At 44.6% G+C, this 23,381-nt stretch overlaps 1 protein-coding gene across 4 annotated transcripts in view; it reads right to left on the bottom strand.

The window, feature by feature from the left end:
* Positions 1–23,381, bottom strand: part of ANKFN1 (ankyrin repeat and fibronectin type III domain containing 1) — a 247,727-nt gene that overhangs the window by 133,322 nt on the left and 91,024 nt on the right. For all 4 annotated transcript variants that reach the window (XM_077328704.1, XM_077328707.1, XM_077328705.1 and 1 more), the window contains 2 exons: positions 17,087–17,288; positions 5,467–5,677 (listed from right to left, as the gene is read on the bottom strand). In XM_077328704.1, the coding sequence (XP_077184819.1) occupies positions 5,467–5,677; positions 17,087–17,278 (403 nt within the window). In that variant the 5' untranslated portion in view covers positions 17,279–17,288. The remainder of the gene's footprint in view (positions 1–5,466; positions 5,678–17,086; positions 17,289–23,381) is intronic.

Here is a 23,381-nt window from a genome sequence, read left to right as displayed (position 1 = left end):
TGTTATCGCTGTTCTGATGTTATACTATGAATTTACACTTTAATATTCCTACGTTTTATGTAAACTGCCCTGAGTCTCAGGGGAGTACGGTAGAGAAATAGTAATAAACAAACAAAAACATGTCTCTTTAATCCCGAATACTTCAGGGATCCCGAATATTTCAGTGATTCTTCAGCATCCCAACTATATTTGGAAGACCCAGTTATATCTGAGAAATACCAATAAGGTATTTTTCGGGGGGGGGGGGGGGGTTCAGCTTGGTTATATCTGAGTTCATATTTTTTTTATCTGAATTAGTCTTTCACACACATTACTAAGTACACAAACTTGGTCTGAGGTCCCTATCCTGTGTCCTATGCAACCGTTACCCATGACTTGCTAGTTCTCCTCAGTTCCCATCTGTGCAGTGCCAATTTGGATGGTGGCTGCAGCATACCTGGAGAAGGAACTTCAACCTTTTCCTTGCACCCTTTCCATCAACAGCAGTGGTCCTCGATGTAGGCTCTTTGGCCTGTGGGAGAAGCCTCACTGGTTGATCTTGGGCCACTTACTCTTTTTCGTTCTGGGACAAACCAGGCAATATGTGAATCACAAACCAGATTGGGAGTCCCCTGACCTGACTTCTGGACACCAAGCATGTTGGGATTTAATTTGTCTCAAGCACAGGAAGGTAGGCTGACACATCCTGTCTCCCCATGCTATGCTCCTAAGCTAAAGTAGGCCTGGAAGTTTTAGTTACCCAATGTCATGCGTGTCTCCAAGTCAGGTCAGGGAACCCCGTGTCCCATTTTGAGTGGCCCTTAGTTTAACTGCAATTCTATGTAGAATTACTCTAAGGCACTGGAACTAGATTGGAACAATGCTGCCTAGGACTGCACTGCAACTAGAGTTGGGGGGTGGAGCCTGTGGAAGGTATAGTTTGGGAAGGGGAGGGACTCTAGCAGGGTATGATGCAACAGATTCCACCAGCCAAAGCAGCCATTTTCTCCAGAGGAACGGATCTTGGTTGTTCTGAGAACACACCCCACCTGGAGTGTGGAGTACAGTTCTAATAGTAGCATCAGAAGTGGCGTTCTGAGGATATAATGGAAGAAGGGAGAAAAATTTGTGCCCTAAGCTCCCTGGTGAAAAGTGCCCTGTTACACCTTCCTGAACGCATATGGCAGCTGTTGTTGGCATGGTTTGGGGGTTTATATCGAGATCAGGGTTGGGTGGGGTGGGTAAGAAGGGTAGGAGGGTTTTATAAAGGTTATAATGACGTTTTCTTGTTTTTTTTTAATTGTATTTATATACTTGTAAGAGCCTCTTGTGGCGCAGAGTGGTAAGGCAGCAGACATGCAGTCTGAAAGCTTTGCCCATGAGGCTGGGAGTTCAATCCCAGCAGCCGGCTCAAGGTTGACTCAGCCTTCCATCCTTCCGAGGTCGGTAAAATGAGTACCCAGCTTACTTGCTAATGACTGGGGAAGGCACTGGCAAACCACCCCTTATTGAGTCTGCCATGAAAACGCTAGAGGGCTTCACCCCAAGGGTCAGACTATGACCCGGTGCTTGCACAGGGGATACCTTTACCTTTTTTATATACTTGTAAGCCGCCATAGGCCGGCTGGACTGGAAGTGGCAGCCTAAAAGTGGAACGAATGAACGAACAAACAAACATAGTTCCCCTTTCTAGCTGGAGATACAGATACATCTGCTTATGGATACATTCATCATCTAGCTGGAGATACAGATACATCTGCTTATGGATACATTCATCATATATTTGGTAGGCACTGTTTTTAACAGAGTGGTCCTTATAAATTCATATCCTCTGAGTTCACAAGCATGTTTGTATTAATGACGGGAAATGGATGCTAATTTACGACTGCTTTTGTGTCCCATCTTGACTGCATTTATTTACAGATGAGGTCAATGAAAAATCAGCTTAGCTTTTTGCTTAAACTGCTGTTCAGAACACCCGAGACTGTGTTTCCTGTAGATTTGTCATCCCTAATGAATGCTGCTTCAGCCGTCAATCACAGACTCCGAATCCTGTCACCCTTGTTCCCCCCACCCAGTTACGAACCACGACAGAATAAACAAATAAATATATAGCACACAACCGTTTTCATTGAGCAGCTATGCTATGCAAGAAAAAAAAAATACTCCTCCCCAGGGAAGGTTAAAGGAGGCCAGGATAAACGATAATGTAAGTTCTGTGGATGCAGAAAATCAATAAAGGTGCACCAAGCTTGAAAGACTAGAAGTTTTTTAAAAGTATGCACCTTCACATACACACTCAGACCAGTGGGGGGGAAAAATCAGCAATATTAGTAGCCTCAAGGTGCAATTTCCTGGAGCTTGGAGATTGACAGGTCAGTACTAAATGTTGTTAATTTAACTAACTCTAAATTAATGGCAGAGTCTGTTAGAGCTGAAACCCTGAAAACACAGTCTCATTATGGGCTTGCTGGGAAAGGCCTAAATATAGGCATTGACAGTTTCAAGCAAAATCGTAGCCATCAGTGTATTTTTAGCCATAGGTAAGGCGTCAGAATGTGTGTCATGGCTTAAAACGTGATTAATGGACTCGGCAAGTCACTTGCTCTCCCCTCGCCAAAAGACGGGGAAATAAATATATATATATATACACACAGCAAATGCAGAAAGACAGTCCCATGAAAGAAGACAAAGGAGAGTTTCATAAACCACTCTAAGTGCTCTTAGTGTATTAGCTTTACTGCTGATATTGAATGAGGGGTGGCCTTGGGATCAGCCAACACAGCACGGCACACACACCAGAAGACAAGAGTTCAATTTGCTGCTGGCTGTCAGTTTCCCGTCTCCTAGTCTCGCTGTCTTTCTTGGGCTTCCTTTAGGACTCTTCAAGGCAAAATAAATGGTCCCAAGGCTCTGGATTTGAGATGGAGTCATCCATTTAATTATTGGGCAGTTTCTCGGTTTCTTGTGCTGTTTTGGTGCTACAAGCAGGAAAAACCTCTTAAATCCTTTGGCACACTTTCACATCCCACTGAATGGTGGTCTCGGAGCAAACGAACAAATTAATGCTGCCACTTAATATTTATAGGGTGCTAACAGAATGTTTGATGCTGATTGGGTCCAAGAGAAGCTTCATAGGAGCACAAAAGACTTATTGTCTAATTGTTGCAAAGCAGCTATCTATCATTGTTATCCCACTTTTCCTCCAGGAAGCTCAGACAGATGTATATGGGCTTTCTTGTTTTATCCTCATAACAACCCTGTGAGGTATGTTAAAAAGGTAAAGGTATCCCCTGTGCAAGTACCGAATCATCTCTGACTCTTGGGGTGTCGCCCTCCAGCATTTTCATGGCAGACTCAATACAGGGTGGCCTTGCCAGTGCAAGGGTCCTGTTAGGTATGTTAGGTATGAGGTATGTTAGGAGAGTATAATAGGCTTGAGAGCTCCCAATAAGCGGCAGTGTAGGAATTTGAATCCAGGTCTCTCAAGTCTTAGCTCCATACTGTATCCACTACATGACACTGGCTCCACATTTGTAAAATACTGAGGTCACAATTTGACATTAGTTGTAAATGGCTCCAGGTTGGCTGCTGGATCAGGTTCAAAGTTAGGGACTGGTGTACCTATGGGATCACCTCTTCCACTAAGCCCCTAAAAGAGTGTTGAAGTCATTTGACCAAAACTTGCTGAAGATCCCTAGCCCCAAAATGACGAGATTGGTCTCAACCAGGGCCAGGCCCTGTTCGTTGTTGGCCCCAGCCTGGTGGAACACCGAAAGAGGCCAGGAGCCTGCAGGACCATAAGGACTTCTGCAGGGCGTGTAAGACAGAGCTGTTCCACCAGGTCTATGGCTGAGGTCCAAAGAGAACATTGAGAAATGCTGGCTTCACTGCTGAAATAGAGATGCAGAATCCCTCCTGCCCAGTTCAAATGGGGGTTGATGTATGCATAAAAATGTTTTAATGTTTATATTCTGATTTTTATATGGTCTGTTGTTTTAACTCATGTTGTTACCCACCCCAAGCTACTGAGGAAGGGTCAGATAAAAGAAGTTTTTAAATTACTACTACTACTACTACTACTACTACTACTACTACTACTACTACTACTACTACTACTACTACTACTACTACTACTCTTTTTTCAGTGGAGTGTCACTTAGATCAAATGAAACTGCATGCCAAAGAGAAAATAGTTGGTGCTAATGATAAAAGTTTTTGAGAGAGACACTCTTCCTCTAGTATCAATCTCTAGGGCCATTCCGCACTCGTCCAAAATAGCACAGTGGTTACAAATTGAAATCGCTACTGTTTTGCTGTTATGCACAACGTCGTTGACAATCTGCAACAGTCCTGAAACCGATCCGCAAAAAGCGCTTCGTTGTAGCGCTTTCAGGGAAATCCCAAAAAGTGGATTCACCCTCCGGAAAGCGCTACACTCTTGCAACCAATCTGCAACACTAGCGGGAAAGTTCTGTGCGTTACCATTGTTGCGGTTTCTGCAAAGTCCCTCCCCCTAGTTCTCTCCTCTGATCTTCCGGCGAAGCTATCACCATTTTTTTTCTCCGAGTGAGCGGAGATCAACACATCAGTGAGCCTTCGTTTACCCAGCAAGGCTTCCCTGGCTGCAGAGCTGTTTTAAGTCACTAAGCACGAAACAACACATAGCCCCGTTTGCTGGTTTATTTTCCCTTTATTTTTCACTGTATTTTTGGCCGAAAATTGCGCCCGTGCAGGGGGGGGGGTTCACTCGGGGGGAGCGTGGCAATGATGAAACGGCAGCTCAAACACCACCTGCTAGCTAGATGGGTCTCTCCGTTGCAATGAATCAATGGAGATTCGTTGCAACGTGTGTGTGTGTTTTTTTTAAACCTTCCTTAAAGGGAAAGGGGCTTTTGAGGATCATGATAACGGCCACCCATTGGCTGCCTGATGGCCAGGGGCGGGACAAAGCTCGGCAATATCGCTTCCCGGCTAGTGATTTTTGCCAAGACCGGAAACCTGTGAGAAACGATAGAAACGCAACTGGATTCCACTACAAAGCCAGGTATGCATAAGGACGAATTCCACAATTTAAAATGGGTCTTTTTTGTCCCGCAACCAATTTGCCACATAGATCCTGGTGCGGAATGGCCTCTAGTTTTGGAAGTTCCTGGAGATTTGGGGACGGAACCTGGGAAAGGCAGAGTTTGGGGAAGGAAAGGCACCTCAGCAGGGATATAATGCCATAGTTGACCCCCAGCCCCCAAGCAGCCATTTTCTCCAGGGGAACTGATCCATATAGTCAGGCTTGTGATGCTGGTGAGTTCTCCCCATCACAATTTGGAATGGTGCCAAGCTATGGAAGCTTAGGGCAGGAGATTCCTGGTCTTGGTGGGGGAATCAACAGGCCTGCCCCAACCCCTGCAAACAGCCATAGAACCGGCCTAGTATGTCTCATTTCTGGCTTGCTCTGTCAAACTCAACATCTGCGGTTTGCATACTTACAATGCGGACTCTCTTTCGCCCCAACTTTTAAAAGGATCTTGGCAATAGGCACATTATTTGTCAGGATAGCGACGTCAAGCGCAGTCAGTCCCTCGCTGTTGGGGGTGTTGAGATCCAGCTCCTCAGGCGTGAATTGATAGAGGAGAATCTGGACAGCATCCACATCCTGCTGTTCCACAGCCTCAAACATGGCCTCGCTGCTCTGGAAGTTCTGTCAACCAACAACAGTAATTACAAAAAAACAACTAAAGGAAATCGTTAACACAACTCTGAGTCTTAAAAAGCCTTTCCATGTTGCTCCCAACACTTGCTATTTTAACCCTAGTCCTAGGTCAACATGCCCACAACATGGAAATGGCCAGGGATAGGCCTTGCTACTGGTGGAGAGTGGCTACTATTCCTTTGTAGACTGGAGGAACTAAATGCTGCAGCAATGGACAGCATGAGTTGGAATATAACTGGAAATCCTGCTATTCCGATGTAACTGACCTACCACAGTGGACATGGCCACAAGCTAGGAAACCAGCTGCTTCCATTGCTCCCCCTTCCCAACCCTGATTGAGTTCTCTTGTAGTTTCTGCACCTGGGAGGGGGTGGAGCCTGCATGCCAATTCCCACCTTAAACTGCCTCCTGACCTCCCCCCCAGTCCTCCTCAAGCCTGCATGTTAATGTGGGTGATGATGTCATTTCCTGGGGGGATGTCACTTTCAGGGCTCCACAAAGCCTGAAAAATTATCAGGGGCTTCTCCACAGTCAGAACGGTTGAAAAAAGCTGGCCTAGCCTGTCTCAGTGGGGGGTTGTCATCTGTGTAACGATCTCCCAAGGCTCTGAGATGACCTCCACACAGGCGTCAGAAGTCACGTCTTCTTTAGATCCTTTTGAAAGAACTTCAAGACCCTCCTTTTCTGTGATAGCTTTAGAAGGCTGAGCTAATGAGAGGGCATTCTGAGTTATTATATTTTGGCTGCTGCATTTGATTATTCATGGCCACAGTTGTATTGAATTTTACATAAAGTATCTTGTGCTCCGGAACTGCAGTGCAGATTTTTTTTTTTAATCGATAACATTTCCGTGTTCCCAACAGTATCAGCCAATGCTTTGGAGCAGAACTAAGGAAGGTACAATAGTGTTCAGTGTCAGAGCATGGAATAAGTTTGATATGGCACTCATCACAAAGAGTCAGAGGGAAGAGCTGTACAGAAGGATGCTGCATTAACTGATATCAGCCCTGGATTGGTAGAGCCAGCCTTCTTGTACCAAGAATTATTTTTGTCTTTTTCAGGTCACTTTGATATCTGTTTCAGCACTTCCATAAAAATAAATCAGAGGCTGAGATAAATTGGGGGCATCCTGACCAAATTACTCAGCATGGTTAACACTGAAATATTGTTAAATGATTGGCCTGAACTGCATTCTGCTTTATTTTGCAGAGTTTACACACACACACACACACACACAAAACAAGCAAACACACTTCTGAGAAAAATGTGTTTACATGAAAGCCTTTTATCAGGTTTCATCATCACTCTGAAATAAGTTTTACTGGACAGTTTAAAAAGGTTTACAGGGTTAAGTTAGGCCATTCTTCTAATTTTGTGAGCTGAAGGAAAAAAATCATTATGAAACAGTTAATATCTCACAAGATTTATATCAAAACCGGTTTAAAGCTACAATTCAGCAGTGGGAGAGGCTGAGAGAATGAAAGGACTCAGACATGTGTAAAAATGATACCATGAAAACAATAAATATTAACTGACAGCTAGAAGGCTTTTATCAAGCTATTGCTTAGCTGATCTGTAAAGAAGAGTGGCAATGTGCAAAGAAACCCATTTGTTACTACTGTCTAGGCTTGTGATTATTCCTGGTAAAGTAAACAATTACAGCAAATCCTCAAAATGATCCAACATTTCCTTAAAAGAGTCCATTATGTGTCTCCTTAAACACCTGAATAGCAATATAACTGCATACCCCATACATAATGCATATCACCTAAGCTAAATGACTCCTCCTTATGGAAGTGTACAGTATACCTCTTTTGTGAGAGAGAGGGAGAGAGAGATCTCATCTCATTACTACCCTCACCCCACAACTTTTGATATTACAGAAGAAATAGTGGCCTAATAGTTTTGCGTTGGTGGCCAGTCGGGTCAAGTCACAAAGGATTTATGATGACTTCATAGGGTTTTCAAAGGAAGAGACTAACAAGAGTGGCTTGCCAATGCTTGTCTCTGCATGGTAACCCTGCACTTCCTTAATGGTCTCCCATCCAAGTACTAACCAGGACTAACTCTGCTTAGCTTCCAGGATCTCAGGGATATAGATCTGTAGCATTGCCAGCTTAGTGGTTAGGAGTGTGGACTTCTAATCTGGCGAGCCAGGTTCGATTCTGCACTTCCCCACATGCAACCAGCTGGGTGACCTTGGGCTCGCTACGGCACTGATAAAGCTGTTCTGACCGAGCAGTGATATCAGGGCTCTCTCAGCCTCACCATCCTCACAGGGTGTCTGTTGTGGGGAGAGGAAAGGGAAGGCGAATGTAAGCCGCTTTGAGCCTCCTTTGGGTAGAGAAAAGCGGCATATAAGAACCAACTCTTCTTCTTCTTCATTTGTAACATAAGTGCTAACCATGAACGGAGAGCTGCCAATGTGTAAAATGACCTCTTGGCATCTGTACTGCGGACTACTAATGCCCAGCAAACAACTGGACCTCCCTTTTCACGACCATTAAGTACACGAGTGAGGCAGTAAAGGATGAGCTGCTGGGAACGAAGAAGCATATCATCTTTTAATTGAGCTGGAGAGAAGCAGGTGCAGGACTGTAATAGAGCCTGCAGATTTTTGTTTACCAGAACATCATTCTGCCTTGCCTTGCCAAGTTCCGCAGAATTCCTCTCCAGTATCCCTTTGTGATAATTAGCTGGTAGCATTCTTCCAGTTGGGGAAAAGAGAGAGAGAAAGAAGTCTATGAAAAGCACGGCTCAGCTGAGCATGGGAGGCGCTCAGCGGGAAGAATGCTACAATATTGTGAGTTGTTTGACAAGGCAGACAAAGGGCAACTCTGAGCAAATCGTTTCCCTGCACGTACAGGTGCTTCTCAACCTAAAGATAAGTGCCTTGTTGCTGGAATAACTGACACGAAGGAGATATGCTGTCGTGACTATGTATTCTGAGATGGGTACACCTTAAGTGCAATCAAGTTGCTTCCGATTTATAAGGGCTGTGGCTTCCTTTATCAAGACAATCCATCTTATGTTGGGTCTTCCTCTTCTCCTGCTGCCTTCTACTTTTCCTAGCATCGTTGTCATTTCCAGTGAGCCTCGTTTTCTCAAAGTGTGATCAAAATACAATAGCTTCAGTTTAGTCATTTGAGCTTCTAGGGCAGCCTTTCTCAACTTATTACCGTTGAGAAACCCCTGAAACAGTCTTCAGGCTTTGAGAACCCCCAGAAGTGGAGCAATCATGCAGAATATGGTTGGGAAGCATAGCTGTGTACATGCTCACCTGGAGCCCCTCCCCTTCCCACGCCCTCCAGACCCATCAGGGGCCATTTGGGGGGGGGCAAGTTGACATGACTTATATATGGTCATATCACCAGATAGATATTCAACAGATTTTAAAAACATGTACAAATTAATTAATCCCCACCTATTCAGGAAACCCTTCTATGGCTGTCAAGAAACCCTAGAGTTTCAAGAAACCCTGGTTGAGGAAGCTTGTTCTAGAGAGAGTTCAGGCTTGATTTGGTCTAGAGCAGGGGTAATCAAACTGCAGCCCTCCAGATGTCCATGGACTACAATTCCCACGAGCCCCTGCTGGCAGGGGCTCCTTTCAAATGACTCAGCTTTCAAATGAATCAGCTTTTACCCTGTCAGCATTCTTCATTGCCCAGCTTTCACACACGTTCACAATAAGGGTAAATGCTATAGTATGAATTGTCTTGCACTTGGTAGCCAGCAACACATTCTTATTCTTAAGTATCTTTTCTAATTCATTCATGGCTGTTTTTCCCAATCTTGACCTCATTCTGATTTTTTGGGAGAGGAACCAGGACTACACATTTCTTCAGAAGGGACATAATAATGAGGGTAAGGCTGTGTTTTGCTCCAGGATTCTAAATAAAATGAGTAGGACTTTTAAGAAAATTTGGGATTTAAAAAGTACTAAATAGACATATGACCAAGACTTCCTAAGTATGCTGTAGAGCAGGGGTAGTCAAACTGCGGCCCTCCAGATGTCCATGGACTACAATTCCCAGGAGCCCCTGCCAGCGCTGGCAGGGGCTCCTGGGAATTGTAGTCCATGGACATCTGGAGGGCCGCAGTTTGACTACCCCTGCTGTAGAGCCAGCATGGTGTAGTAGTTAAGAGAGGGGTCTTCTAATCTGGCAAGCTGGTTTTTATTCACCATGCCCCCACTTGTGGCCAGCTAGGTGACCATGGGCTCATCACAGCACTGATAAAGCTATTCTGATCAAGCCGTAATATCAGGGCTCTCTCAGCCTCACCCACCTCACAGGGTGTCTGTTGTGGGGAGAGAAAAGGGAAGGCGATTGTAAGCTGCTTTGAGACTGCTTCGGGTATAGAAAAGTGGCATATAAAACACAACTCCTCCTCCTCTTTCTTTAATGCCTCTTCACCTGAAAACCTATCCACTTTTAACTTATATGGAATTATTCCCAGGACCTTGGACCAACCTTTTCTCCCTTTCTTCAGTGAAGAAGCACACCTGAGCCCCCTCTTCTCTTAAAAAGTCTGGAAAGATTATATTTAAAAGTCTTATAATTGGGACAAGAACCTGCTCCAAGTGTGTCCTTCACCCTCAAGACCTGGCAGGAGGAAACAGGGGAGTGGGATGCCAGAGATTACCCAGGAGACACTCCAGCATTTTACTATAGGGTTTTTGTGAAATGCTACAGAGGCCTCCTATTGTTTATTTTATATATTATTAAATTTGTATACCGCTGGCTCCTGGACCAGCCAGCAGGAACTGATATAAGCACACTGGCATGCCACTGGTGTGCCAGGCCCCATCCCTCAATTCCTATTGGGAATTGCCAGCTGCAGCCTAGCAACCCTAACTATGAAACTCATTGGGTGACTTGGGAGCGGTTATAATCCCTCAGCCTAACTAACCTCATCGTGTGGTTGAGAAGATAATATGTAATGAGATGAGCCAAGTCAAAAAAGCTGATGATGGTGATAATGGCAAGGCATTCTATATTCTTTCCTACATATCAGGTGCTTCCCATCAGGAAATAAAAAGGGGGTCTGCTAGCTTAAAAAGGCATTTCCTTCTTCCAGACTAAAGTGGGCAAGGAAAACAGGGACTGAGAAAATCAAGAATTCACATCAGTCATTCTTGGGCAAGAGAACAAATGTTTGGCAGATGCCTTATAATCCTCATTGGATTCTGCTCTGGGAGAGATGCAGATACTGGCAACATGACTGAGAAGATCCCTGCTTTACAAGGCAGCAAAACTCCTACGTTTAATGCCGGAGGGCGGTTGATATGCTCCAGTACTAATATCACTGTCACAAAAATTGCTAAATTTTTGTGCACTAAAATCTCCACTTGGACATGAAAGGAAACATTATTTTATTTCTTTCTTCCACACTATCCACTATAAACAAACATAATTGCAATGCACTTTTCAGCACTCTGTCAAGAGTTTTTCAAATAAAGTCTCACTTTTGGGCATCTTTTTGCATGGGTAGAGTTGAGAATCTGAGCCATGACACAGAACTGTGACATGTCCCCTGCCTGCCTGCAGTACCCTGTAAAGGATAGAGCACACGTCTTATTGCATGCAGAGATGTACCAAAACATGCAAACCAGACAGCAAGAGGAGATCTGCCCCAAACCAAATATTGTAACCCAGCTATGAATTATAGGAAGCAGATCTAGCATAGCTTAGGGATGTCCCCATTCGGTGCTAGGGTCACACCCCAAGCATGTAGCTCATTGGTAGTAACCAAGTCCTCACCACATCAAAGCTCCAAGAGAACGTGGGATCTATCTGGCAGTATTGTTTGCCCACAGGCCTCTGACATGGTCAAGAGCTAGTACTGTCATGGACTCCTTTCCATGCCAGAAGCTGTTCCTTGTATACTAAAGGCCTCTCCAGTAATATCACTGACTTATCACCACACTGGAGGCCTTAAAAGGAGTAGTCATATGAACCAAAGACTCTTCTCATAGTTAGATATATGTGTTGCCAGCAAAACAAGAATGAATGGAAGGTTAATCAATCACATTTTTATCCTGCCTTTCCTCCAAAGATTCTTGCTCGTTGTTCCATATGTGATTTCCCCATATTTTATCCTCACAACAATCCTATGGCATAGATTAGCTGAGCAGGGTGGGATAGGTTACTACTGAGCTTCTTGGCTGAATGAGGATTTTGATCCAGTTCCATACCCTATTATGAAGAAGGGAAAAAAAAAGAATCCAATACTCTCACTGATGCTGAGATATTGTGCTTTGATATTTTTTAGATCAGAAAGTTCTTTTGCTGCTCGCTCAATGTATCATATCTGGATTTCTTCTATGAACTTCCAGCATTATTTCGAGGGGGAAAGCTAATATCGGAAAGTCTGAATGATCTGATTTACAATCAGATAAGCCTACGCTTTTGGAATTGATGTTGGAAAAGAGACTAAAGAGCAGACATTTCAGCCACTGCAGTGACATCCTTGGGTTCTATTACACCTACATCAGGTCAAAAGCGATCAAAAGCCATTCCATGTTTCTTCTAATAGGTTTTGTTGAGTGGAAGGAAATTAAATGGCTGCAGCTTACTCTGTGATTGGAACAGCCATGTTGCAGGAGAAATTCTGCAAGGATTTTGGCAGAAGATAGATTATTATTTTATTATTTATTATTATTTTATTATTTATTATTATTTTATTATTAAACTTATACCCTGCCCCTCCCGACAAGTATTCCATTGACATACATGCCCTCCCTTTAATGATGCAAAATCTGTCCTAATCTTCAGAATGGAGCAAGAGCCATGGTTGGCCACTGTAAAATGTTAATAGCATGAATGGCTTGAATGTTCATCTCTGTAAAGCTGTAGTTCAATAACGTTTGTGAGAACGAAACTGATTCAGAATAGACTGTGACCTTTTAATGCAAAGCTCTGAGACAAGGAAAAAACTTAATTCACTCTAACTGCAGGGAAGAGGTCCTAGTCAAATACTCCTCAGGAAGGCTGGATAAAAACTGGATATCTGGCAGAAGACTTGGGATTCATTCTTCCTCCCACTTTGCTTATTTTTATGCCCAGGAATTCATGCATGCAATCTCTATTCACCTGCGAAATGAAGTGGCACCGCCTAGCTCAGGTTTAACACCTTGCTTGTTCTTCGTACTGAACTATTCAACAATGTGGTCTTAGGGTTGCCATGTCTCTTACAAGGAAAAACTCCTCCATCCCTTTCACAGAGGCTTAATAGGACATTATTGACCTGGCGACATTATTTACCAGCATGCTATGAAAAACCTCTTGTGTAGCATGTGGACAACTACTACTAAAAAGGTTTTTAATAAACCATGTATGTCGATATATGTATGTCGATATATGTATGCACGTATAGCTTGAAGCGCGCTTACAAGAGTTTGAAAGCAGTCCTAAGCAATCCTTCTCCGGATCCTACTCAATTCTGCTGAATGGGGCTTATTCTCCCCCTCTCGAAGGCCTCTCTGGATGGGGCCTCCCTTTGTATTGTGCCTGCTGATCAACCTGAGTGCATCCTCTCTCAATACGTGCTAAGTGTTCTCCAGTGGTCAGTACACTCTTCACCTTTGGAAGCAATAAAGAGGCTTCAAGTTGATTATGTCAGAGGCACTTTGTGTTTGCCACAGAGCAAAACTGAGGGCTACGCTGAAACCAGGCTGAATTAAGACATGCTGGGACCTAAGCTATGTCAGGCCTAGGAGGGCAGGAGGAAACAGAAGGACTGCACCAACCATGGAGATTTAAAAAATAGGCAAAAAGCTGATGGTACTAATGAGGTTTTTATTCTGTTAAGACGGCTCTACACATTCCCAAAAGGTTCCAGGGCTGAATAAATCTGAAAAGATCGAAAAGAGACAGGGCGGGACAGCAGGCTTAATTTTTGTAACAAGGAAAACGCAATCTTTGAGGGAAGCATTACTTCTTTTGGGAGGGAAAATTCACCTCAGTGTAGGGGAGGGTATACAGAGGGGTCCGTCATGCTTGCCTTCAACTCCCCCCACAGTATTATCATGGGGGCTCGGGGAGGTTTGCCAGCCGTTTTTACAAAAAAGGATATGAGGAAAAATCATATTTAACGGTACTCATTGCTGCTTTCACCTGTGGCAATCTGAGGGAAAATGACACTGGGGTCTCCTGAACTGGTCTCATGGCCTTCGGTTCTGGTGCTCTTTTGCTCTGGTCTATTTCACTTGCTCTGCTGTCTTTGCAAACCTTCCCTCTCTCGCTGGGATTGTGATTCTGTTCTGCATTGCCACAATGGGGCACTGGTTCTGCTGCTGGCCACTACTTTGGGGCACTGGGCACTGGTACACTCTGGAGTTTGATGCTTTCCTCTCCATGGAGGGTCAGATCATGAAGGTTGCTCGCCTGGCATTTTATCATCTGTGCCAAGTGAAGTTACTAGTGCTCCACTTGGACCCAGAAGACCTCCATGCAATGACCACCTCCAGACTGGATTACTGCAACTCTCTCTACACAGGGCTACCACTGGCTCTGACCTGGAAATTGCAGCTGGCGCAAAATGCATCCCCGCGGGTCCTCATGAGAACCTCTTGGAGGGTGCATACATGACCTGCCCTCTAACAGCTGCACTGGTTGCTGGTTGAGTTCAGGATCAGGTTCAAGGTTCTGGAAGACTTTTAAGGTCCCGTGCAGTCTATGTGCGGTGTATCTGAGGGACTATCTCTCAATATGTCCCCCAGAGAACACTCTTCAAATGCCAATCTAATGGTAATTCATGGGCCCAAAGATATCTGCCTGGTCTTGACCAGGGCCAGGGCCTTTTTGGTCCTAGCTCCAGTCCGATGGAATGAGTTGTCAACCAAGATCAGGGCCCTGATGGAGCTATCCCAGTTCTGCAGGGCCTGTAAAATGGTACTCTTCTGCCAGGCCTAAGATTGAGGCCAGGGTAGTTTAACAGCATATGGCCTCCCTCTTCTCCTTCCTCTGCTGACAAATATTACCAACTCTGTGGGTCAGATGGAAGATGGCTGGGAGAGTGGTGGGGGCTGACAGTTAATCATTAATTTTAATATTTTATGCTGTTTTGTTATATTGATTGTTTTCTCTTATCATTGTGAACTGCCCCGAGCCCATTGGCAGAGAGGAGGCTGCAGGAGGTAAAGGCTGATTCTCGTGTTTGAGCAATTGTTCTGTATCATGATTCTCATTGAAAAGCCTTGAAAATGGTTGAACTTCTTCTTCAAGTACTTGCGGAGACCATTTTAGTTGCCATGCTTGTGGTTGGCATACTGAACAACTGCAAATGTTTCCTTCCCCGCTTCCTCAGTTCAATCAGTTACAGTTCTCATTATCAAGAGGTTCCACCAGGAAGGAAATGCACAGATTGATTACCGATGCTGTAAAAAATATTGTGACAACAACTTGCCTTCAAATGATGCTACTATCAATAACAATAAGATCTGAATCACTTTCAATGGATGAATGGCCGGACGTTGACTATTTTCTGCCATAGACTCACTATCAATGCCAGACTTAGGACGTTTTATTTAGAAAGCTCTGTCTCTGTCCTGACCTGGATAGCCTGGTCTAGCCCAATCTCACCAGAACTTGGAAGCGACGGAGGGTCGGCTAGGATGAGAACTTGGAGAGGAAACTGCTTCTCTTGAAAACATTACAGGGGCCCCATAAGTCAGCCGGGACTTCATGAGGCTTTCCATGACCAGCTCAATCTCTTCATTAATAGTCTGATTACACAAACATAAGCTGGCATCATTTGCACGGTTCAGAGGAAAGTGGCAATCTGTTTCTCTCTAACTGATTTGATAGCAGTCTCAAATTATTCAATTATTTGGCATATCTCTGGACCATTAAGCACCCAGGGTCTTGGCACTGAAGGATTCTGTTGGCCCCATTGCTCTGTTATCACTTTTAATGGTGCCATTATTTTGTAAACACATTTGGTTTAAGCTTATTGCTCACTAGAAATACTTTGTTTTATGAAGCACAAATTTATTGGAGTGGCCAGTTTGATTGCTGCCAATTTAATGAAAGGAGCTGGAGGAAATGCCTGTGATGGGGGGAGGGGGGTGAGGACAGTCATAATAGTGGCAGTCTTTATCTCTCCTGAGTGAATATGTAACATGAACATTATACATTAACAATAAACTATCATTCTTTAATATTTACATTGAATGTTATTAAAATATTTTAAATATGCACAGATTCTTTTGTTTCAAAGACCTCAAGAATATCACTGTGCAAGCTCTCACAAATGTTATGGTGAAGATTTAAACATTGTTCTTATGTAAGCACCATATTGAAAGTTGTGCATTTCCCAAGATGGCTCCATATCCCAAATTTACTGTAAAACTGATACCTAAAATCTTACAAAAACAAATCTGTTTTTTAATACTATACTGTCTACTATTCCAGCTACTGGAGACTTTGTTAATTATATTATGGAGCCATATCAACAGCAGACATTAAAATATACCTACAACTAGGGGGCAAGCCCATTGCATACAACAGGCACAAGATTGGGGTGTGTGTGTGAAGTGGAAGAACTCTAAAGACAGCCTCCCCCTCCCGCCAGGACCTGGAAAGGCTTCAGGCAGCTGTTATGCAACTCACCGGTAGGGGCAGCTCTCATGTGGCAGGGATCTGAAGCCTCCGAGCCTCAGAGGGAAGTGGAAGGAGGAGGGGGTGGTCAGGGGTGGGGGAAGGCAATTGGCTGGCTGCTAGGTAGACAGGTAAGCCGATTGGAGGAGGAGGCACTCAGGGGCGGGATAGTCACTCTGAGTGGGTGTTAAGTGCTGAGTGGCACTTAAGCCATGAGACACGCTCCTTCTCCAAGGCCTTACCAAAAATATATAGTGGAACAGCTGTTATTTACAACTGAATAAGCTTTCCCACCGAGAAACAGATTGTATGATTGAGTCTATCTCTCTGTCACACACACACTTGGTTTAATTCAGACCTATCAATATAATCCATGAATTTATTTTTATTTGGATCATTTATATAAACCACCTTTCAACTTAGTGGTTCTCAAGGATGGTTACAACAGCTAAAACCACAAACTACAAACTAACTAACCACACATCAGAAGATCACCAGAGAATTCATGGATGCTCCAACTCCAAATAATTAACAATGAAACTCACAAGGTAAAATCCAACTGCATCTAAAGATCCTTTAGGAATACACTGAAGCTCCAACCTCCATATTTAACAGATATGTACACACTCTGTGCTATGTATCATATTCATCTGTCACAGCTGAAGTAGGAATTGGATTAGCTAAGCAGGAAAAGATGCAGGAAGAATGAGCATACATGAACTGTCGGCCACGGACCTGCAAAGGAGCATGGTTATTGTAACCTATGAATACAGTTGACCAACTAGGAAGAAATTACCATTGAAGCCTTTCGGAGGCTGAGACGGTCTGATCTGGCTCTGAAATACACCTCATCGAAGGATGAGTGACTTCCCTTTAGCTTCTCTGAGAGGTTCCGATAAAGTCGTTTTGCAGCATTTGGAGAAGAAGGGGGATTGTTCTTTTTTGTCTGGGAAAGCTGTAAGCTCTGCATTTGCTGGGTCATTTTCATGTGGCAGTTCCTACAGGAAAAATAGGCACAGCTTTATTTCCGGCATATACACAAGAGTTGTTTGCTAGCTAAATTCTTTAGCAGGACACTGAAATTCTGCACCAACCGTGCAAGTCTCTTCAATTGGGCTTATTGCCAAGCAAAAGGTTCTTAGGATTCCCATGTAAATCCACTAACTCTGCAGCTGGCAATGCAGGCTTGCCTGAGTTCTAATCTTAGCACCTGTTGCTGGATAGATCCAGGTGGGTAGCTGTGCTGGTCTGAAGCCGCAGAACAAACTTTGAGTCCAGTGGTACCTTTAAGACAGACAAAGTTTTATTTATTTATTTGTACGTTTATTCCATTTGTAGCTCGCCACTCCCACACAGTGGCTCAGGGCGGGTAATATCCATACGCCACAATAAAAATCTCCATAAAACAATAATAGCAAAGGTAAAGGTAAAGGTATCCCCTGTGCAAGCACCGGGTCATGTCTGACCCTTGGGGTGATGCCTTCTAGCGTTTTCATGGCAGACTCAATACGGGGTGGTTTTCCAGTGCCTTCCCCAGTCATTACCGTTTACCCCCCAGCAAGCTGGATACTCAGTTTACTGACCTCAGAAGGATGGAAGGCTGAGTCAACCTTGAGCCGGCTGCTGGGATCGAACTCCCAGCCTCATGGGCAGAGAGCTTCAGACAGCATATCGCTGCCTTACCACTCTGCGCCACAAGAGGCTCTAAAAAAACAATAATAAAATAATAAAACAATAATAAAAAACAATAATAAAACCAGACAAAAAACCGTCCCTACTCCACCAAGCTCGACAGGCTTCTTAGCTAGACACCTGGGGTCAACAACAGCGGTAGCCCGATGACCCAGCTGGCACAGGGTGGGGCCCAGTTCTTAACTGCCCTGGCCTCAATCAAAGACCTGGCAGAACAGCTCCATTTTACTGGCCCTGTGGAACTGAGAAAGTTCGCCTGGGAGCTCATTCCACCAGGTTGGGGACAGGACTGAAAAGGCCCTGGCCCTGGTTGAGGCCAGGTGAGTCTCCCTTGGACCAGGGACCTCCAACAGGTCTATACCTGCAGAGTGAAATACCCTGTGGGGGGGCATAAGGAGACAGGCGATTGGGCAGATATGTGGGGCTCAGACCACGGATGGCCTTAAAGGTTAACACCAGAACCTTGAACCTGATCCAGCCTGCAACTGGTACCCAGTGCAGCTGCCTCAGCACAGGCCTGATAGGGGTCCTTCAAGGTGTTTCTTTAGGGAGACATGCATAAGAGTGGGTGATAATATCTGAGGCTGGATTAAGGCCCCAGTCAAGATTTATGAATTGCATCTCTTATGCATCTTTACTCTAGCCAGCTCTTCTTGGCAATTAATCCCCTCCCCCTCCCATATCCTATATATAATGGGTGGGGATATTTTGTTCTACTGTCTCTGACAAAGTGTGCTTGCCACATGAAAGCTTCTATCTTGAATGAAGCTTTGTTGGGCTTAAAGATGCCCCTGGAGTCAAACTTTATTCTGCTGCAGTTGATGGAATGAGCTCCCAGAGGTCATCAGGGCCCCGATGGGGCTGTCACAGTTCCACAAGAGAGAGCTCTTCCACCAGGCTTATGGTTGAGGCCTGCACAGCCAATCATATGAATGGAACATCTATGGACCTCCCAGTTTCTGTTCCTTGCTCGCTGTTTGCTTTCTTCCTTCTTTTCTGGCTAGAAGGAATGCAAATTCTATATTTTACCTCTATGTCAACTGGCTGGCTTAGCTAACTAGATCTTGCCTAAAAGGTTTTAATTATACTGATGATTGATAATTGTTGTGATGATTTTAACTGTATTTTATTGTATTGTATTAGCTGATATGAACCGCCCTGAGACAATTGGTTCTGTAGAAGCAGTCTATAAATGTAAATATAAATATATAAAATAAATAAATTGGTGCAGCAAGGAAGCCAAGCTACATCTGCAGCAGAAAAATGCACCCATCTGCTTTAGAACATGTAAACACAATCTATACCGTTAGCTTTATGCACATCATCACGGGGGTGATGGGGGGGGGGAATCCAAATGAGAATTAGGGGGTGCTGCTATTTACTTTGGCTTACAAGCAAAGTAATGTGACTTCAGTCAACCACAGTGAAAAGAGCATTTACATAAGAGTTCGCACTACCTTTCATTCTGATTCAGAACATGGCTCAAGCTCCCAACTTTACTTGGGATTATTTGAAAGGAAGAGGATTTCTTTGCCTTTGGTTCGTGGGACGCGTTTCACTTTTGGTTATCGAAGCCGATGGCTTCAGTTTCCCCCTTAATTGGACCTTTCGGTTTCCCAAACTCCTCTTTAACTTCCCCTCTCTCCGCTCTGACATTTGGAACATGAAAAGATTTGTTCACAAACAATTTCAGATACTTCCAAGGCTAATGAACTATTGTAAACAGAGAACCTTCTGAATGACAAACATATGCCGAGAGACAGGCAATAACTAGGACACGCAAGGAGGAGAGCACCTCATTAACCGCAAACGGCAGTGCCTGTCAGTGAATTTTGCAAGGGATGCTTTCCTGGAACGGAATAAGAGAGATAAAAACAAAAGAGACAAGGTAGGCATTCTGAGTATTCTGGGACCGCAGCCTGAAACCGATCTTGGCTTGCTGCTGAGCCAGTGGGGAACTGCAAGGAAACATTATTGCCCTGTTTAAAATAATTTGGTCTGTGCCAGATTTCAGTCCTTGGCTGCTTCCGCACCAGAGAGTTTTTCTGTCCTCATCACATTGCTTGGTGCGATATTTTTTCGATTCGCGCTTGCAGCGGAGATTCCAGACAGCACAGTGTAGCCTTCTGATGGGCCCCCGGAGACTGGACTGGCTGCGCAGATGTTTAAAATGTTGCTTTGGCAGCTGCTGCCAACCCTGCGGAAGAACCTGCACCGGGTCAGCTGAAGCAGCCATTGGGTGGCCGGCTCAACCTCCTGCAACAGGCAGTCTGTGGCTGGGCCCACCTCAGTGGGTCAGAACTCCAAAGGTGCCCATAGGGTCAAAAGGGTTGGGGACCCCTATAACAGACCAATCCTATTTCTCTGCTGTATTTGCCACTTGGAAAATTCATATGGAATCCATACAGAATCCACACATTCCCAACACCTGTCACGTTTCTTGTTCATCATTAACTGTGCAGTATAGTCTAGATCAGGGGTAGTCAACCTGTGGTCCTCCAGATGCTCGTGGACTACAATTCCCATGAGCCCCTGCTAGCAAATGCTGGCAGGGGCTCATGGGAATTGTAGTCCATGAACATCTGGAGGGCTGCAGTTTGATTACCCCTAGTCTAGATCTTTGCTGAGTTGAAGTGCATATCCAGATAGCTCTGATGATAGGGAGCTTTGGATTTCCTTGGCTTACATGAAGTGGACCCAAACAGCTTTTCTCCTCCATACAAGAACTAGTACTCATGGCACCTGCATAGACAAAAGCCATGTTGGAGGGCAGCTGCTGCAATCAAGAGGGGGAACCAGGAGTTTGAATGAGAAAAGTTCATCGGCTCCAACTCCACATCTTTAGCTGCAGAAAGTTGTGGTTTGCACTTTGGGAATGGATTTTTTAAATTATAGTCCTGAAGGGAGTAATGTAAGAGAAGTATGGTAAGAGAACATGACAGCAGCCGTGATGTATCAGAGCACTGGTCCATCTTGTCCAAACTGGAGCCCAAAGAATCCCCCCTGCTGTTGTCCTCCAGCATTAATGCTTGAAGGGTCGCTACCTCTGAACACAAAAGTGCCACTAAGCATTCATAGCTAATAGCCACTGATGAACTGGCTCACCACTGATTTGTCTAATTCATTCTTAATTGAACTAGTAATCATCACCCCTTCCCATGGCAATGAGTTTTACATGCTCATTACTCTTTGAGTCATAGAATCACAGAATCATAGAATCATAGAGTTAGAAGGGACCTCCTGGGCCATCTAGTCCAATCCCCTGCACTCACAACCCTATTGCTCATCTACTGTAACCTGCCACCCCCTTAAGCCTTCACAGAATCAGCCCCTCTGCCAGATGGCTATCCACCCTCTGTTTAAAAATTTACAAAGCTGGAGAACCTACCACCTCCCGAGGAAGCCTATTCCACTGAAAAACCGCTCTGTCAGGAACTTCTTCCAGATGTTTAGATGGAACTTCTTTTGAATTAATTTCTTCCCATTGGTTCTGGTCTGTCCCTCCAGGGCAAGAGAGAACAATTCTGCTCCATCCTCTATATGGCAGCCTTTTAAATACTTGAAGAGGGTTATCAAATCCCCTCTCAGTTGTCTCCAGGCTAAACAGACCAAGCTCCCCCAACCGACTCCTTCAATCCATCTGAAATCTACTGCCCACAAGCTTTATTCAGTACTCACAACTTCCAGTGAAAAAAAGTCCCTTGATCCACATGCACCACATTTATATAGCTCTATGGTGTCATCATCTCACCAGCCAGCAGTGCAGGGGTAGCCAAGCAGTGGCTTTTCAGGTATCCATGGACTACAATGCCCATGAGCCACAGTTTGACCACCCCTAGAGTAGTGTTTTTCTGAACTAAAGAGCCCCAGACCTTTCCTTGCAGGGAAGGTGCTCCAATCTACTGACCATTTGGGTTGACCATTGCTGTGACCTTTCCCAACACTACAACCTCCCTTTTGACTTATCACAACACGTGACCTTGGATCATATCCAGTTCAGAGATCAGTTCCTGCATGGTGCCCCGAGGCAGAAGGTAAAGGAATGTTGTGGACATTCCCTATTTTGGGGGCTCCCATAAGAAAAAGAGTTGTTTTTCATACCTCACTTTTCACTGCCTGAAGGATTCGCAATGCGGCTTACAATCGCTTTACCTTCCTCTCCCCACAACAGACACCCTGCGAAGTGGGTGAGGCTGAGGGAGCTCTGCTCTGTGAGAACAGCACTATCAGGGCTAGGATGAGCCCAAGGTCACCCAGCTGGCCGCATGTGGAGGAACAGGGAATCAAACCTGGCTCACCATATTAGAAGCCTCCTCACTTAACCACTAACCTACGCTGGTTCTTCAGGGGCTTTGGGGATGTGGAGTCACACAGCTGCATACTCAGGCAAAGACTGCAAGCTTGGCTTATACCACCAGGTGGCAGGGGGACCATGGAGAGATCCCACATGTGCCAGGAGATATGGTGTTGCCGGCTCCCAGCTAAAGAGGAGCAAAGTGGGGACTGATGATCTCAGTCAGCAAAATAGTTCACACTGGTACTGTTTTAACACAGGCTAAGAGCAAGATATCACTTTAAATATATAAAATCCCACCTTGTGAAATTCAGAATATTGTTACAGGATTCTTAGAGGTGCTTGATGAGCAAGAAAGCTGGTATCATAGAATCACAGAACTGGAAAGGACCTCCAGGGTTATCTTGTCCAGCCTCCCACACAATGCAGGAAACAACTGCCTACCCACCCACAGTGGCCCAAATATCATGCCTAGATGATGCCCACCCCCAAGAAAATCAGAATCCTGGCCAGTCTGGCCTGGAAGAAATTTGCCTCCCACCCCCAAATTGGTGATTGGCATTTCCCTGGGCATGCAAGAAAAGGCCATAATAGACAAGCACAGACACAATCCTTTCTGCCTACCCATTCACAATCAAAATTCACAGAATCAGCATTTCTGTCAGATGGCTATCTAGGCTCTGCTTAAAACCGTCCAAAGAAGGAGAGTCCACCACCTCCAGAGGAAGCCTGTTCCACTGAGGAACAACTGTCAAGAACTTCTTCCAGATGTTTCGCTGAGAACAGTCATACAGGTCCATTGGAGGAACATCCTGTTTGAATGTTTTGTCTGAGTCCAAAAATTCAAATCAAATGCACTTTGGGTGAAGTGTAGTAACAAGTTAAGGTATGTGGGAGACGCCTGCAAAATTTAGTTGTACTTTCTTAGTGTCTCACAGCATTCTTCATAAGTTTTGCCTGAACAAGATTCTGAAGAGTTTCTTCACTTTGGTGTTACGGCAGCATTTGTGTGACAGAAGTAGTGGATACCATCCTGTAACTTTATGCCAGTCAGTTTAAGAATATGGTCCAATCTAGATAAATGGGCATCACAAGGACAATTCCT

This window comes from Paroedura picta, chromosome 3, assembly GCF_049243985.1.
Source record: "Paroedura picta isolate Pp20150507F chromosome 3, Ppicta_v3.0, whole genome shotgun sequence".
Taxonomy (NCBI): Eukaryota; Metazoa; Chordata; class Lepidosauria; order Squamata; family Gekkonidae; genus Paroedura; species Paroedura picta.
This window is presented reverse-complemented; position numbering and strand designations above follow the sequence as displayed.